This window comes from Aethalodelphis obliquidens, unplaced genomic scaffold, assembly GCF_003676395.1.
Source record: "Aethalodelphis obliquidens isolate GAN/ISIS:26980383/991018 unplaced genomic scaffold, ASM367639v1 scaffold33, whole genome shotgun sequence".
Classification (NCBI taxonomy): domain Eukaryota; kingdom Metazoa; phylum Chordata; class Mammalia; order Artiodactyla; family Delphinidae; genus Aethalodelphis; species Aethalodelphis obliquidens.
The window spans coordinates 3,953,309-3,970,653 of record NW_020837977.1 but is presented as its reverse complement, the minus strand read 5'-3'; the positions used below and the strand labels follow the sequence as shown (position 1 = coordinate 3,970,653).

The 17,345-nt window shown below is 38.1% G+C and overlaps 1 protein-coding gene across 2 annotated transcripts in view; it reads right to left on the bottom strand.

The window, feature by feature from the left end:
• Nucleotides 1-16,940, bottom strand: part of UBE2W (ubiquitin conjugating enzyme E2 W) — a 76,097-nt gene extending 59,157 nt beyond the window's left edge. The window contains exon 1 of one of the 2 annotated variants that reach the window (XM_027127895.1): nt 16,842-16,940. In XM_027127895.1, the coding sequence (XP_026983696.1) occupies nt 16,842-16,856 (15 nt within the window). In that variant the 5' untranslated portion in view covers nt 16,857-16,940. The remainder of the gene's footprint in view (nt 1-16,841) is intronic. The other variant, XM_027127894.1, reaches the window with a different exon arrangement.
• Between the last annotated feature and the right edge of the window lie 405 nt (nt 16,941-17,345).

The window sequence follows — 17,345 nt, the reverse complement described above, 5'->3', positions numbered from 1 at the left end:
ATAAATTTATTTATTTATTTTTGGCTGCGTTGGGTCTTTGTCGCTGCGCACGGGCTTTTCTCTAGATGCGGCGAGCAGGGGCTACTGTCTTCCTTGCAGTGCACGGGCTTCTCATTGCAGTGACTTCTCTTGTTGCAGAGCACAGGCTCTAGGCACGCAGGCCTCAGTAGTTGTGGCACGCAGGCTCAGTAGTTGTGGCTCGCAGGCTTAGTTTCTCCATGGCATGTGGGACCTTCCCGGACCAGGGCTTGAACCCGTGTCCCCTGCATTGGCAGGCGGATTCTTAACCACTGCACCACCAGGGAAGTCCCTCTCTAGAGTTCTTTTAGTTCAAAAATTCCACAACCCAGGTTCTACTTAATTTTCACAAGTTAAAGCTTCCTCCACATACTGTCAGCCTAATTCAGTCATATATACCTATAATTACTTTTCTGTAATTTTACAAGTGATATACATATTCTCATTATGGTTCTAAGCACTTCTCAATATTATCTCATAAATCTTGTATGATATTATAATAACCTCATCTAATGTGAGTAGTGTTTTTTATATATATTCATATCCCTACATAACTATAATGGTTTAAAAATGTTCCAAAAAACTATAAGCTGTTTTTAGCACAAACTTTTTGTTAACCAAATGAACAAATTACCACTATAAAACCAAATATGTTCATAACTCATGTTATCATTACCTTGTATCTTATCTAAGGCAAATAAATTTCCAGTTTTAATTAAAAATAGTATTGGGGAAAAGCTAGTCAGTATAAAATATTTTCCAGGGCTTCCCTGGTGGCGCAGTGGTTGAGAGTCCGCCTGCCGATGCAGGGGACACAGGTTCGTGCCCCGGTCCGGGAAGATCCCACATGCTGTGGAGCAGCTAAGCCCGTGCGTGCGCTACAACTACTGAGCCTGCACTCTAGAGCCCAGGAGCCACAACTACTGAGCCCACATGCCACAATTACAGAAGCCCACGCGCCTAGAGCCCGTGCTCCACAATAAGAGAAACCACCGCAATGAGAAGCCTACGCATCACAACGAAGAGTAGCCCCCACTCACCACAACTAGAGAAAGCCCGTGTGCAGTAACGAAGACCCAACGTAGCCAAAAATAAATAAATAAAATAATTTATAAAATGAACTACTAACCTTAACATTCCAGGTTAGTTACCTCACAAAACCCAAATATCCATCTAATGAAAAGACAGCTTCGGCAACTTTTTTTGTTACATTCAATGTATATAGCCATTTGTTTTTCCTCAGTATGTGTATGCTCGGTTATGCTATGCTGTGATTTTAGGGATTTCCTCCACCAACATTTTCTCTTGATAATGTAGATGGAAACTTTTATAATACTAGTTAGACTCATTAACTTTAGAAAGTAAGAAAAAAGAATCACATTTAATGCTGACGGGAAGATTTTTTAACATAAGGAATACAGCAATACGCTTAAGAACTGGTGTTTAAGGTAGACAGCAGAATATCTCATGTGTATGTAAGTGACCAAAATAAAACTGATTTTCTTCAGAAGTTTCAATTTGTGTTTTATAAAAGACAATAACAATGTGTTATTAAAAAGCTACACAGGGGCTTCCCTGGTGGCGCAATGGTTAAGAATCTGCCTGCCAATGCAGGGGACATGGGTTCGAGCCCTGGTCCAGGAAGATCCCACATGCCGCAGAGCAACTAAGCCCGTGCGCCACAACTACTGAGCCTGCGCTCTAGAGCCCTCGAGCCACAACTACTGAAGCCCACACGCTTAGAGCCTGTGCTCCGCAACAAGAGTAGCCACCGCAGTGAGAAGCCCACGCACCGCAACGAAGAGTAGCCCCCACTCACCGCAACTAGAGAAAGCTCGCACACAGCAACGAAGACCCAATGCAGCCAAAAATAAATAAATAAATTTATTTAAAATAAATAAGTTTATTTTTAAAAAAAAGCTACACAGTATAAACACCACTATTTTAAATAAAGATCAATTCAAATCTCTAAGTCTTCTTTAAAACAATTTTTGCTTACAAATTACACATTGTCAAAAATAGCAACAGTATGATTCTGAGATTCTCAGAAAGAATACCTTTAGTATGTTTCTTTCACTCTATGCAAACTCAGAAGTCAACAACTTCTTTAACATTAATATGTAAAATCTCTAGAAATACAAGGCCATTAGGATTTAATTTTTTTTTTTAAAAACCAACAACTCGTTTTTTTCAGACAGCAATGTAAAACTCAGTTTATTAAAACAATAAAGAGAACATAAAATGTATTTATACCAAGTTTCATTCTAATAAAGAATGAAGAAATATGAAAGTATAAATGATTGACTTATAAAATCACGAGCTTCCCTGGTGGCGCAGTGGTTGGGAGTCCGCCTGCCAATGCAGGGGACATGGGTTCGTGCCCAGGTCTGGGAGGATCCCACACGCCATGGAGCGGCTGGGCCCATGAGCCATGGCCGCTGAGCCTGCGTGTCCGGAGCCTGTGCTCCGCAATGGAAGAGGCCACAACAGTGAGAGGCCTGCGTACCGCAAAAAAAAAAAAAAAAAATCAATTTTGGCATCCTACATTGTCAGTTTAAGAAATTATCAATTTACCTTTCAATTGTTTTTTTCAATTACAAAAACAAGGGCTGCTGAATTTTAAAAAATTTAGTCTTAATTTTTGCCAGTTTATGAGGATCTAAAATAAGATAATAAAAAACATTAATGGGGGAGCTCCCTGGTGGGCTAGTGGTTAGGATTCCGGGCTTTCACTGTGGTGGTCCGGGTTCAATCCCACAAGCCAGAAAAAAAAAAAAAATTCAATGTATCTTAAATAGAAAAATCTGGTTTCAGTCACAATCAGATACAACAGTCAATTTTAGAATAGGTGCTGAGAAAAAAAGGAAGAAGTAACACCTATTCACACCACTTTTGCTATTCAGGATCACAGATAATCCTTTCCAAGCCATCACCATTAACTTGTCTTAGTTTCCTCTGGTACTTCAATCACTGTCATCAAATTTATGAAAACTAGAGGCTTGCAAGGATTAAGCCAGACATCTATATCCTTGTAAGGGTTGTTTTTTATGCTTTTTGGTAGAAGTATTCCAAATTGACCAATTTCTTCCATTATAATTTAAATTGAAAAAATCTGAAGTAAAGCTCTGTCACTTTGAAAAAACTGTCACTACCACAGATAAAGAACAAAGAGTGCTTGTTGCTCACCACCCAGTTCTACAAGAGTTAAGTAGTAACCCACTGCAGTTGCCCACCAACAGTACAACCTGAGAGGAACTCAGAGTGAAAAACAGGATAAGGAACTCTGAGCTTTGGATAAACAGGCCCTTAAATATAGATGCATATCTCAGGAAGAATTTCAATGATCCCAGATGCTTGTATCTTCCCCATACACAGAAAAGCACTAAAATCATTCAATTGAGATATCTGTTCTCGGTGATTAACAGTAATCTTTTACCAAGATGTATACTTGACTGCATGTATTTCCTAGCCAAAAATCATATATAAATTGGCTTCTCCCCTGCCTCTTTCGAGCAGTTTCCTCAGAGCTAACTGAGTGGCTATGTCCTGGGCTATAGTCCTCAGTGAGACCCTGAATAAAATTTAAACTCATAACTCTTATGTTTTATGGCTTTCTTTAAGTCAATACTATGTTTATGGGTAATAACGCTTATCAGTAAGTCCAGTCTACACTTCACAGACCATCAACAGATGTTCTGTCCTCTGCTACATCTGAAAGAATCAATCACAAACTCCCTATACCAAAACCCCTCCACCCAATAAAACCTCATACCTCCTCCTCCCACATGCACAAACAGATCCACACCCAGACACACCCTAGGAATAAAACATTTAGAAAAGGAATACAATTTCAGGAATGAGAAGTATCCTGAGACACAACATATTTGGACTTAGGGAGAGAGCAATCACATAATTTTAGTCTCAATGAAGCAAGACCTAAAATTATTTGCTGTCAAAATAAGCGTTGTAGACTCGAAGCTTAAGGAAAAAACCTACCATAAGGAAAAAAAAAAAAAGAAGACTTCCATTGAAGCATTATGTCCAAAGTGAAAGAATTACAAACCAAATATTAATCTAGTTGAAAGAGATGTATATAATTAACAGGAAATGAACATTAATTTTAAAATACTATATACTTTTTCCTATTCGATTCAATTCTTTAGTTTCTTTAATCGGGCCAGGGCAGAAGCTGAAGCAAAAGACAGACATCAAAGGAATCAGAGATAGGGCAAAAAAAGCAATGTTCTGATATCACTTCTGACCTATTTTGAAAAAAGTATTTACTTGAGTTGCTGTTCTATTTATTTACTCAGAAAACACCTGAGTGCTTACTACTAGTAGCACACTGCCCTTAGTGACTTAAAAATCTAATAAAGTACCTTTATAGTAAGTACAGGCAGAAGTGAAAAATCCTATGAAAGAGGTAAAAGGTGCTGTGAGGGCACACAAGGTAAGAAAAAGTGTGTACAGCTGTGAGACTGAGGCTAAGTTTGGTGGATTCATGATGCCAGATATAAAGACTTAAAGAACTAACGGGGATTTCGAGTAAAATCTGAATTCAAAAAGTACAGGGACTTCCCTGGTGGCACAGTGGTTGGGAGTCCGCCTGCCAATGCAGGGGACACGGGTTCGACCCCTGGACCGGGAAGATCCCACATGCCGTGGAGCAACTAAGCCCGTGCACCACAACTACTGGGCCTGCGCTCTAGAGCCTGCGTGCCACACCTACTGAGACTTCATGCCACAACCACTAAAGCCTGAGCACCTGGAGCCCATGCTCCGCAACAAGAGAAGCCACCACCATGAGAAGCCCGCACACCCCAACGAAGAGTAGACCCCGCTTGCGGCAACTAGAGAAAGCCTGCGCGCAGCAACGAAGACCCAACACAGCCAAAAGTTTTAAAAAATAAATAAACAAGAAGACAGACAAAGAGTAGAAGGACTAACTAGGTAAGTTAGCTAGATAAGTTTAAAAAAAAATCTCAGAAACAATGAAAAGACAAGACTGAGAACTGTGAAAATACCCAGAATTCAAAGTGGAAGCTCACTATTAAAAAGTGAGTAAAAAGATTAAGTATTCATAACAGGAAAAGGCTACTGACAGAATCTACAAATTTGCAGCAATGTCCAGTTCAGCCTAAAGACAGGAAAGATAGACCCAGGACCCAGAATCATAAACAGCCTGATTCTCAGTGATTTTAACAGACTGACAAAAAGCTCTCAGCATAGGCCTAAAATGGGAGCTGCATGGGGTAACAACAATAACGGCCAAAAGACTAAAAGCAAGACTAACATTCCAAGGGCTATTCACATTTTAATACAGGCCTCCTAAGATTATTTAAAACAATCAAAAACAACCAAACCAAACTAAAACAAAAAAACTCTTAAGACTGAAATTATTCATATTCAACTCCAAAGATTTCTGATATAAAATTTGTAAGTTTGTCTAGGTAGACAACTGGCACAGAAGAATCACTAAGCTCATAACTAAGCCTAGAAGACCACCCAGCAGCAGCATATTAATGTACTTTGTTTACTAATCCTCCTCCACAAAGAACTTTCAGGGCAGATACGTTCTTTGTATAAAATGGCCACCAAACAAGAGATTTCACAAAAATTGAAAAGGCAGTCAACATTTGCTCTGATATGTACAGAAAACGGATGTTCTTTGATAGAACTGTGATCATGTAAACAGCCAGAAACATAAACATTTTAATAGTCTCAAATTTGGTTTTTAAAAAGATCTCTCCAGAAGTATCAACTTTGAAATGTCTACCATCTCCTGAAACCTAAATCTGGAGATTTATTATATCTTATCCAATTTACATAATTTGCACAGCTAAATTCTCCCATTGTAGCTGAGTTCTCAACTTTGGTTGCAGATCAGACTTAGCAAGGAGCTGAGAAAAATTCCAATACCCAAGATGCTGCCAGACCAATTAATCAATCTCGGGGGATAGCTGTTGTTTTTAAAGCTCACCAGGTGTCTTCAATATAATGCCAAAATTGAAAACCACTAACTTGGATTGTGTGGGTAACTCAAGAAAAAAACTGGGGGACGGTAGTTATCTACAGTAGAAAATGGAAAAAGGCAAACAAGGAACCTGAATGTAGTAACATTACATTTTGCCAGTTTTAACCTGGCTTCAGTACATTTCAAATCAAAGGTGGACTGAAATTTAAATCAAAATACAGTCAATTCTCATTATTCACAGTAGTTACATTCTGTAAAGTCACAGCAAATACTTAATTAGCAAACAGTGAAACACTGTTCCTAGGGGAAATACAGGGTTAGGTTTCTGTGATCCTCCACTCACATTCATACATTCAACCTTAATTTGTGTGCGTTCCTGTTTGGAGTTCTTAATATATATTGTTTATTCAGTAACACTGAACCCAAGGGCAACAGTACATGCCTGAATGAAGGTTATCTAACACACATATTTTCTACACAAGACACATCAGTCTTCTTGCAACTAGGAACACCGAATAGTACTCCAGTACTATGCTTGGGGGCCACTTTAAACAGTGAAATCACTAAAAGCAACATGTGAAAGGAAGTGGCACTAAACAGATCCAAGAAAGGACACTTGTTTACTGTATGACAGCTGCAAAGTTGCCCTGTTTTACCTGAGCTGCAACATGCACATCAGCAACTCAAATCTTCCCACTCTGCACATGTGTACAAATCACCACAAAACCACCATGAAATCGATTTTAGGGTTACAAATAAATTTTACAAGTAGGTGGATTCACAAATACAGAATTCATGAATAATGTGGACAGACTGTAGAAATATCAAATCAAGTAGCTCAAACTAACTGTTATAAAGATAGGAATTTGAGGTTTCCAGCAACATAAAGAGCAAAGATGGCACCAATATGCCCAGCTACATAATTTTCTCCACTAAAATCCTTAAATTGGTTTTCCTATTTAAGGAAATATAACAATTTTTCTCATATCAAATCTATATACTAAAAAAACTATATATCAATTTGCTCAATATAGCTTCCTTTCATGCAGTACAAAAGTAATCATTTTATCAACTAGCTCTAATCACAAAACGCAGCAATGATTTAAAGGTACGATGGTTGGACTAGATGACCTCTAAAATGCCCAATGGCTCAATGCTTTTTGCAAGTCTATAAACCAAAGTTCGTGTGTCTATTTCAATTATAATAAAAGCCGATATATGAATACATAAATATTCTCAGTAATAGTTTATCAGGATTATAATCACATTTTTTAGTAGTAGGGCTGCAATATAAATTCTTATCTGAAAAAGAGCTAAAAGCTCCACTCACCAAGAGAAATAAGTTGAATCCAGCAGGATATTATCAAACCTGATGGACTCTCATCTTGGACCTATACAACTTCAAAAAGAAAACAACCTGCCATATTAATGCTATAAAAGCTAAATATGCCTCAGACCATATACAAATGTTAACTCAAAATGAATCAGACATAAATGTAAGAGCTAAAACTATAACACTCTCAGAAGAAGAGAGGTATAATAAAGTATGTCTTCATGACTTTGAATTAAGTAATGATTTCTTAGATATGAAAACAAAAGTACAAATGACCAAAGAATAAACTGGACTCCATCATAATTAAAAATACTTGTGCTTTAAAGGATACCATGAAGAATGTGCAAACACAGCTCACATAGGAGAATATCTGCAAATCTCATGTCTGATAAATTCAGAATATATAAAGAACTCTTACAACTCAACAATAAAAGGATAACTTATCTTTTTAAATGGCAAAGGATTTAAATAGACATTTCTCCAAGAAATGTACCAATAAGCACAAGAAAAGATGTCCAACATTAATCATTAGGGAAATGCAAATCAAAACCACAATGAGATACCACTTCACGCCCACTAAGATGGCTATAATTTTTAAAATGGACAACAAATATTAGCCAGAATATGTAGAAACTGGGACCTCTGCATACTGCTCGTGGGAATGTAAAATAGTGTAGCTGCCACGGAAACATCTGGCAGTTTCTTAAAAAATTAAACATAAGAGTTACCAAATGACTCAGCAATTCCACTCCTAGGTATATACCTAAGACAAGTAAAACATGTCCATACAAAAACATGTTCATAAATACCCATAGCAGCATTATTCAAAAAAAAGAAAAGCAGAAATAATACAAACAGTCAATTAACAGATGGGAACAGGAAACAAACCAAATGTCAATTAACTGACGGATAAACAAACTGTGGTATGTATAACCATAAAATGGACTATTACTCAGCCTAAAAATGAATGAAGTACTGATACAAGCTACAATATAGACGAACCTCAAAAACATTATGCTGAGTGAAAGAAGCCAGTCCCAAAGACCACATATTGTATGATTCCATTTATATGAAATGCCCCAAATAGACACATCTATAAAGATAGAAAACAAATTAGGGATTTCCAAGGGTGGAGGTGGGGATGTGGGGGACAGGATAACATGATACACTGGGAACAGACTGACTGCTAATGGGTATGGGGTTTCTTTTGGGGGTGACTTTGTGAGTATATTCTTTTAGTGACAATGGCTGTGAATGTATTTTGAAAACCACTGAATTTTATACTTTTAAAAAAAGGTTGTTTTATGATATGTGAGTTATATTTCAATTAAAAAAAGAAAAAAATTGGGACTTCCCTGGCGGTCCAGTGGTTGGGACTCTGCTCTTCCACTGCAGGGGGCATGGGTTCCACCCCTGGTCAGGGAACTAAGATCCAGCATGCCATGTGGCGCGGCCAAAAAAAAATAAAAAAACTGAACATGCCATGTAAAACTGATGTAAGAGGCTCAAAATTTTACTTGGCTAACTCTCAAATTCTGAAGAAGATTGGCAAAGAATACATGCTAATTAGAAATCATACTTCCTCTCTCCTTCCTGTGGTGTGTAAATACAAGGAGAGGCTTCATATAAAGGAAATTTGTTTTTTTCCATTGGTAGCCAACACAGGACCAGGAATCAAAATTTTTTTAAAGTGAGTACTTGATAGAGGTAGTTTAAAATAAGAGGCCTATAGAATTACAAGATATAACTCACAAACAATTCCAAAGAACTATAACATGAAGTAATTTGTAATTTTACCCCATAGGATGGGTTAAAAAAAAGGTTACACAGATATTAAATGGCAAAGCTAGAATTCAAACCAAGTTTATCTGAATCCAAAAGCTATGCTTATTCCATTGACATTTACTGAGGCCCTACTACATGCCAGGCACTGGGGTATGTCCAGGAGAAATAGTATATTAATTAACAATATGTTAGGGATATGAAGATGAAATTTAGCAGGGAAAGGGGCACTGCAAGTGCCACAGTGGAAGGACTGTTTTGTACTGGGTGATCAAGGAAGGCTTCTCTGAGAAAACTACATTTGAACAAAGATCTGAGATTTAAAAAAAAGGAAGTGAGCCATCAGATATGTGGAGAAGAGCACTCCAAGCAGAGGAAATAACAGGGGCAAAGATAGCAAGGAGGCCCATAAGGCTGTAGAGAAGTGAGGAGGGTGGGGCAATGGTCATTAACAGGGATTTTGGATTATATTCTGAGTACAATAGGGAAGCCACAGTAAGGATGTGAGTGAAGTGACATTTGACTTTTGTTTTGAAAGAATCTGATGAGTTGAGAAAAGACTATAAGGGAACAAGGGCAGAAGCAGAGAAACCAGTTAGGAAGCTGTTGATATAATACAGATGACAGATGATGATGATGATTTACATCAGGTAATGATGCAGAAGAGCGGAGAGTTGCATTCTGGATTTATTCTGAAGGTAGAGCTGGATAGAATTTGCTGATGGTTTGACTACGGAGTGGGATGAAACCAAGGTTTCTGACTGAACAACTGGAAGAACGAAGTTGCCATGTACCACATGGGGAATACTATAGAAAGAACAAGTTTGGGAAGGGAAACCAAGAAAGGAGTTTTACAAATGTTTACCTCTCTGTTAATCTACTTTTGTCTTAACCACTTCACTACACTGATTTTTGTGTAACACAACTGTTATGTAGTGAAACAGAACCTGAATCCAGGTCTTTTGATTCCAGATCCTGAGCACGTTTTTCTAATGAAGTTTTACAAAAGCAACTGAATGAAACTACAGTATTTCTCAGAATAAAGTAACTCAAAGGTATGCACCATTTGTTGGTACTCCAAAAACTGCATTCCCAAATAAAGGCTATCAAACAAAAACATTCTTAAAACACCTGACAAACATGATAATGTATTATGTAGGTAAAATAATGAAGCAGACAATAATATAAAGATGCAATAAAATTCATCTAACAAATGCTCAATTTAGATAAATACTATGCAGAAGTATATTTTCAGAAAAATGCCAGATCACCCCTTTAAAAATTCTCCTTAATAAAGATTATCTTTGAACAGTAAAGATTTGCCATTATAATTTTACTCAGTGCACAAGTATATGCATAAAGAATCTTTGTAAAAATTTTGATAAAGTGACTTTATATTTTAAAGTATAAGGAATATTTTCCTCTCATTTTCTTAACTATAGAAGCTATAAAATATTTTTTAGTAAATGCTAAATTCTTGACTGAAGATTTAAATAATTATCCAAATGATTTCTCAACAATACCAAACTTGTTAATGTTCATTACCTCCAACTTAACAGCATCAGTAGATTTTAGAGCTTGGTTTCCAATTCAGCTTCACTACTCAGTTGCTATGAAATTTTGGGTAAGTCACTTCCCAAGTAAGTGATTACTTATCAAAAGTCACTCTTTCTCTCTAATAGAATGAAATGGGATTATCTGACTTCCCATTTTACAAGGTTGGAATAAGAATCCAGAGAGGAAGAAAATGAAAATACTTTCAAAAACAAAGTTATGACAAACACATGTATCAAGAAAATAATCAAACTTTGGGGGGAATACACATGTAATTATAAATATGAATTTTGTTATTCCTTTATAGGTATTCAACCTTACTATAAGAAAATTGCTTACTAGATTTCTCTAAGAGGTGGGTCAGAAAGGATCCTGCTGTGATTTATGTCTTAGAGTGTTCTGCCTATGTTTTCCTCTAAGAGTTTTATAGTGTCTGGCCTTACATTTAGATCTTTAGTCCATTTTGAGTTTATTTTTGTATACAGTGTTAGGGAGTGTTCTAATTTCATTCTTTTACATGTAGCTGTCCAGTTTTCCCAGCACCACTTACTGAAGAGGCTGTCTTTTCTCCATTGTATATTCTTGCCTCCTTTATCAAAGATAAGGTGACTGTATGTGCATGGGTTATCTCTGGGCTTTCTATCCTGTTCCACTGATCTATATTTCTATTTCTGTGCCAGTACCATACTGTCTAGATTACTGTAGCTTTGTAGTATAGTCTGAAGTCAGGGAGCCTGATTCCTCCAGCTCCGTTTTCTTTCTCAAGATTGCTTTGGCTATTCGGGATCGTTTGTGTTTCCAAACAAATTGTGAAATTTTTTGGATTTCTCTAAAATAGAACTAAATTAATGCAGAATTTGCTATGTCAAGTAACTGACAAGCATTTACTGTAGTCACTATGTGCACATTTAAGGAACAGTGAGAAAGGATTTTTTTTTCCTATTCTAATAGAATCTATGGCCCAGAGGAGTGGAAGAGACCTAAAAAGTTAAATGAAAGACCCAAACCAACACTTTAGGACAAAAATAGAAGGCATCTTGTAAAGTAGTAATTGATTAATAGCAAAAAGAAAAATACCACAATGACTGCTTTGAGAATTAAGATGATGACCCCAACTTTATGCTTTTGTTCACAATGTAGTCTACTATCTACTTATGTTTCTCATTCACACAGAACACCGTCAATTCTACTCTATGCTGTTCCCCTTTTCCTTCAGCACTTGCTCCAACAGCTCTCTGTCAGCCCCATTCCTAGCCAGAGTACCTAGCCAACCTTCTCAGATACTGTAATTCTAGCTATACACCCCAAGTCTCCAGTGCTCAGTAAGCCTCAGGATCCATGATGACAGTCAGTTTTCTAACTTTTAATTATGCTGTAACCCTTCATAATGATGTCAACAGTCATATGAAATCTAATTGTCAAGGTAACATGACAACAATAATGTCAGCAAGAGGCCACACTCTACCTCTCTCAATCACTACACCAATTATTTGAGTAAACAGCAATGCAGAGTTGTGAATAATCCAAAATAATTGAGACCCAATTAAGTAAGAGAGAGGAAGATAACGCAGAAAATCTGCAAGAGTAATTCAACTGACCATTTCTTTCAATTATATCACTATTTCTGGAATTGACAAATATCAACTACTATACACTGACTTTCTAAGATCTTAAGACATAAGGTAAAAGTAGTTCATTACATCAGTAAATCTAGATGGTTAAATTAGAAAAGTATACCAGGTATACTTAAAAACTTCTAACATAAAGGCTGAATCAAACAGCTAAATTCTAAAATCAGAAATATCCAGGAGGCAATATTAATTATTTTATGAAATGAGCCAATAGGGAAAAAAAAGATTATGTACAAAATGAAAAAAGAAACATAACACAAAAAATACTGTTTTATGGTTTAGCTGAAAACAGAATACCCTAATATTGCTACACTTTTAAGATATTTTTTGAATCACATAAAAATTCACTTTAATAATGCTTTTGTAGTTTGGGGATAGAAAGTTTGTACCAAATTATCTAAGTCCCGAAAATGCTAAATCTAAAAATTTGTTATCGACAACTTTCCACATAATATTTTAAGAATTCTAGAATCATCAAAATTAAACGTAAATCTATTTCTTTACTCTAACTCCTGCCAATTTTAAGTATCACCATGAACCCACCATTCTCAAAGAATGGTTTCTTAAAACATAATCTAATCATATCTTACTTGGTGATTTGTGACTTTGTTCTAGGAAGAAAAAAGAAAAATAAAAAAATGGGAAAGAACATCTCAAAGGGCTCATATAAATCTGAAAACCACAATCTTGAACTATATATTGAAGAACAACTCTAGCAAAACTACAGAGCAGAGCTTCCCCAGCATTACAGGTGTACCAGAATACTGATCCTCATCCCCAGTGTTTCACTCTGAACTGCTTGGCCAGGTGCTTCTAGCCTCCAACAATCTCACCCACCCTGGTGTGCAATTCAAAACGTATTTTCTGTGTGTGCCACAGCCTAAAAAAAGGCTGAGAGGCACTGATAGAGTATACTGCAGTAGTTACAACATCAACTTTAAAATACATACTCTCCGAAAAGACTCTAAAAAAGGATATATATAAATGTATAACTGAATCATTGTGCTGTACACCTGAAATTAACACACTGTAAATAAACTATACTTCAATAAAATTTTTTTAAAAAAGATAAAACAACAACATACTCTCCAAAGAAGAAATTCAAAGTCTACCTTTACTTGATATCCTGATGATCCTAAAGGCTAATTTGTTTTATTCATTTATTTATTTTTATCAATGTAAGTAATCAAGTCTTATGTTACATTTGTATAATATGCATGTTTTTAAAATACAGTTCCTCTTACAGCTTAAGTAACCTCCTCATCAGCAATAATATCCTGGTGCGGGTTAAGATAAAGAAATCTACTGAAAACTTTTTTAGGTAAGGACATGGTTAGAGCAGCATTCATGTATAGCTTATTTTTTCCTAAGCACTCAAACTAAAATCCAAAAAATATTTCCTAACCTCCTTCCACAATTTTTCTCCATAGCACTATCACCTTCTAATATAATAGCGATTAACTTAAATATTTTGTTCTTATCCATTACCCCTAACCAGACTATTACATTCACAAGGGCAGAAATCTTGCCTGCTTTTGTTCACTGCTGTATCCCCAGCACCTAGATGAATACCAGACACATAGTGGGCCCTCAAAAAAATAACTGATGAGTGAATGAACAAATTTCATAATTAAGCTGTAGTTTTATGTATAATTTATTTGTTTTGAGGAGTTAAATTTTGCCATTAAGATGGTCAGGAAAAAATTTTGTTCTAAGACACAGAATAACCACACAGAAAGTGTTGTGTTTCAAAAAGCTCAGTTTATCTATATTAAAATATTTTTCAAGATACTACCAGAAAAGGATGTGAAGAAAAGGGAACCCTTGTACAATGTTGGTGGGAATGTACACTGGTGCAGCCACTATGAAAAATAGCATTGAGGGTCCTCAGAAAACAGAAATTAGAACTACTATTTGATCCAGCAATTCCACTCCTGGGTATATATCAGAAGAAAACGAAAACACTAATGTAAAAGATACATGCACTCCAATGTTCAAAGCAGCACTATTTACAATTGTTAAGATATGAAAGCAATCTAAGTATCCATCAACAGATGAACATATAAATAAGATGTCGGCGTGCGCACATGCACACACACACAAACAATGAAATATTACTCAGCTGTAAAAAAGAATGAAACTTTGCCATTTGCAACAACATAGATGGACTTGGAGAGTATTATGCTCAGTGAAATAAAATCAGTCAGAGAAAGAAATACTGTACAGTATCACTTACATGTGGAATCTAAAAAGTAAATCTAGTGAATATAACAAAAAAGAAACAGACTCACAGATATAAAGAACTAGTGGTTAACACTGGAGAGGGAAAGGGAGAGGAGCAAGATAGGGAGACAGGGTTAACACGTACAAACTACTATGTATAAAATAAGCTACAAGGATATATTGTACAGCACAGGGAATATAGCCAATATTTCCTAATAACTATAAATGGAGTATAATCTTTAAAAATTGTGAATCATTACATTGTACATCTGAAACATAAACTATTGTATATCAACTATGCTTCGATTAAAAAAATTTTTAATAAAAAAGATACTACCAGAAAATCTGTATCAGGTATTTTTTAAATACAAATAAAAGGAAGAATTTAGTTTTAATTAAAATAGGAAACATCAGTTTTCCATTCCTCTAATCAGAAGACACAAAGGAATAAAGGATGAAAAGACAGTCAGAGGTAGTACTTGGGATGCAGAAAAACGCAGTATTGCACTGCCTAGTATTGTTTCCATTGCTTAAGTCGCCATGTAAAATTCAAGACTGTCAACATTGTTCTGTACCGACTCAAGTTTTTCTCTCTTAAAAACTGAAATCTGTCTTCTCCAGACACTAAAAGTCTAAATCTAATCAGCAAATTAGTTATCCCTATAATCCTCCTGCCAAATATAATCACAAGTATAGTGGATTTTAATCTTTCAATACAAATAATCTTAAATTGGTCATATAGCCGATCTACTGTTCAACTAGTGTTCTACAGTTCCTTTTTTGGCCCAAATGATGAAACTTCTCTAACGTCTCTGGGGAGATTAGGGTAAAGTATAATGTTTCCTGAAATTGTTCTTGTTTTTTCTCTGGATTACTTCATGACATCTCTTCAACTAGGAATGTTATATACAGTTTTCTTTTTCTATTCTGCAGGAAAGTCCAGAGGGAGAAGCAAAAGTAAAAAGAGTCTTGAATGGAGAGGCTGAAAGGGGACAGACAACACAAAAGCACAGAAGTAAATGTGAAGCAAATACGTGCACAGAAGAGGAAGAAGATTCAGAAAAGAGAAGAGATGAAAGAAAAGCACTTTTCTCTCCTAAAAAGAGGAAAAAAGGGACAGGGAAACGTGCTTATTCTTCTAGAAACAAAAGCATAAAATCCTTCCAAGAAAAACGTGGTCTCTTTCTTTAAGATGTTGTTAAAACTCTAAAAAGCGCTCAGATGACACTCCAAACGGGAGTTCTGCCTTCTCTTTCTATGTTTTGACAGAGCTAGTCTTCATCTGTAAATTAAATGCAAGCTATAGATAATGCAGAGTTAATCTCTACAAAACTGCAACTGTGGATGCCATCTTTGCCTGAAAAAAAATCAAACTCCTTGGATTTGGTAAAAAGGAGCCTATTAAGTTGGAAAACCAGAAAACCACGCATTGCCAAGGCAGGTAAATACAACACGGGTTAATAAAACACCTCCTACCAAACTAAGGTTCCACTAAAGATCTGGCGAAGAGGGGTAAAAGGCTGTAGCCTAACCGTGACCGCAAGGGTGGGGCACCGTAGGAAATAAAAAGATTTGAGGGCGAGCTATCTATCCCGGGAGCTATGGGGAGCTGGTGGCTTGTCTCTCGGGGAGACTGCATATTAGGCGGCAAATGACTTTGATGGGCTAACTGCAGCTTCGGGGAGAGTGAGAAAATGGGCTGCTGGACGTATGTTCGTTGAGAGTGCGGAGGCTGAAAGAGGAAGGTACCCCTGGGGCAAAGGACTAAGAGTCAAAAGGGGAGTCGAGGGGCCGAGCAGGCCAGGGAGGCCGGGCGTGGGAGGCCTGAACAGAGGCCGCGAAACGCCTCTGCAGCCAGCCGCCTTCTCCGGGAACGCCTTTTCAGCTCCCCACACTCAGCCCCTCTCAGGGCCGCCCCTGCCCCGGCGACAACGGCGACAGCAGCTGTTTCCGCCCAGCCGGGGACCGCGGAGGAAAAGACATCCCTGGGGCGGGGGTCAGGCCAGCGGGAGCCGTCCGGGTGAGCTGGAGATGATTCCGAGACCACTGCCCCTGAGCGAACATCAAACTTCGCCCTTTCCTCCCCTTAGCCTTCTTTATCCCCCAACTTCCCGGCCGGCTGGTGTCCGCTTCGACCGACCGAGAAACCCCCTTCTTCTCGCCGCCTCTCACCCCTCCCAACACCCGGACGCTGGGGAAGGACCGGCTACCGGCGCCGCTCCGGAGCCGGCCCAGGTGCCCAGAGTCCCAGACACCCCCTCGGACGAAACGCTCGGATCCTCCCTGTGGCTCCGGAGCCCGCCCAGATGCTGCAAACTCCTCTTACCTGCATTGACGCCATGATAGAACCATCCCCCCCAAGACCGGCGAGGCCAGAGACGCAGGGGGCGGAGCTGCCGTGCTTGCGTCACGCCGCGGGGGCCCAGCATCCCGGGCGCGGGGGGCGGGGCCTCCAATGGGAAGGGGAGTGCGCGAGGGGATTGGCTGGCGCAGTAGGCGTCCGGAGGGGGAGGCGCGGACCCGGCCGCGGTGAATGGCGGTGTCGGTACGTTCGGTCACATCCAGCTCCCCAGCCTCCACTAAGATCCCCACTCGCTACCCCGATCGCTTAGGAAACGCTACTCGGGTTTTGACCCGAGCCACGATTGTTCTCTTTTTTCTGTCTATACCTCGAGATCCTGATGTCCAGATCTGGGGGTTTTGGGGTTTTTGTTTTGTTTTTCCAACCACAGGTGTATGGTTTACAGATTTTTTCCATTCGGATGCTTTTTCCACACTACCATGCCCACTTTCACAGCTTTGGGGCAAGATAAAACTTGCCGCAGGGCTG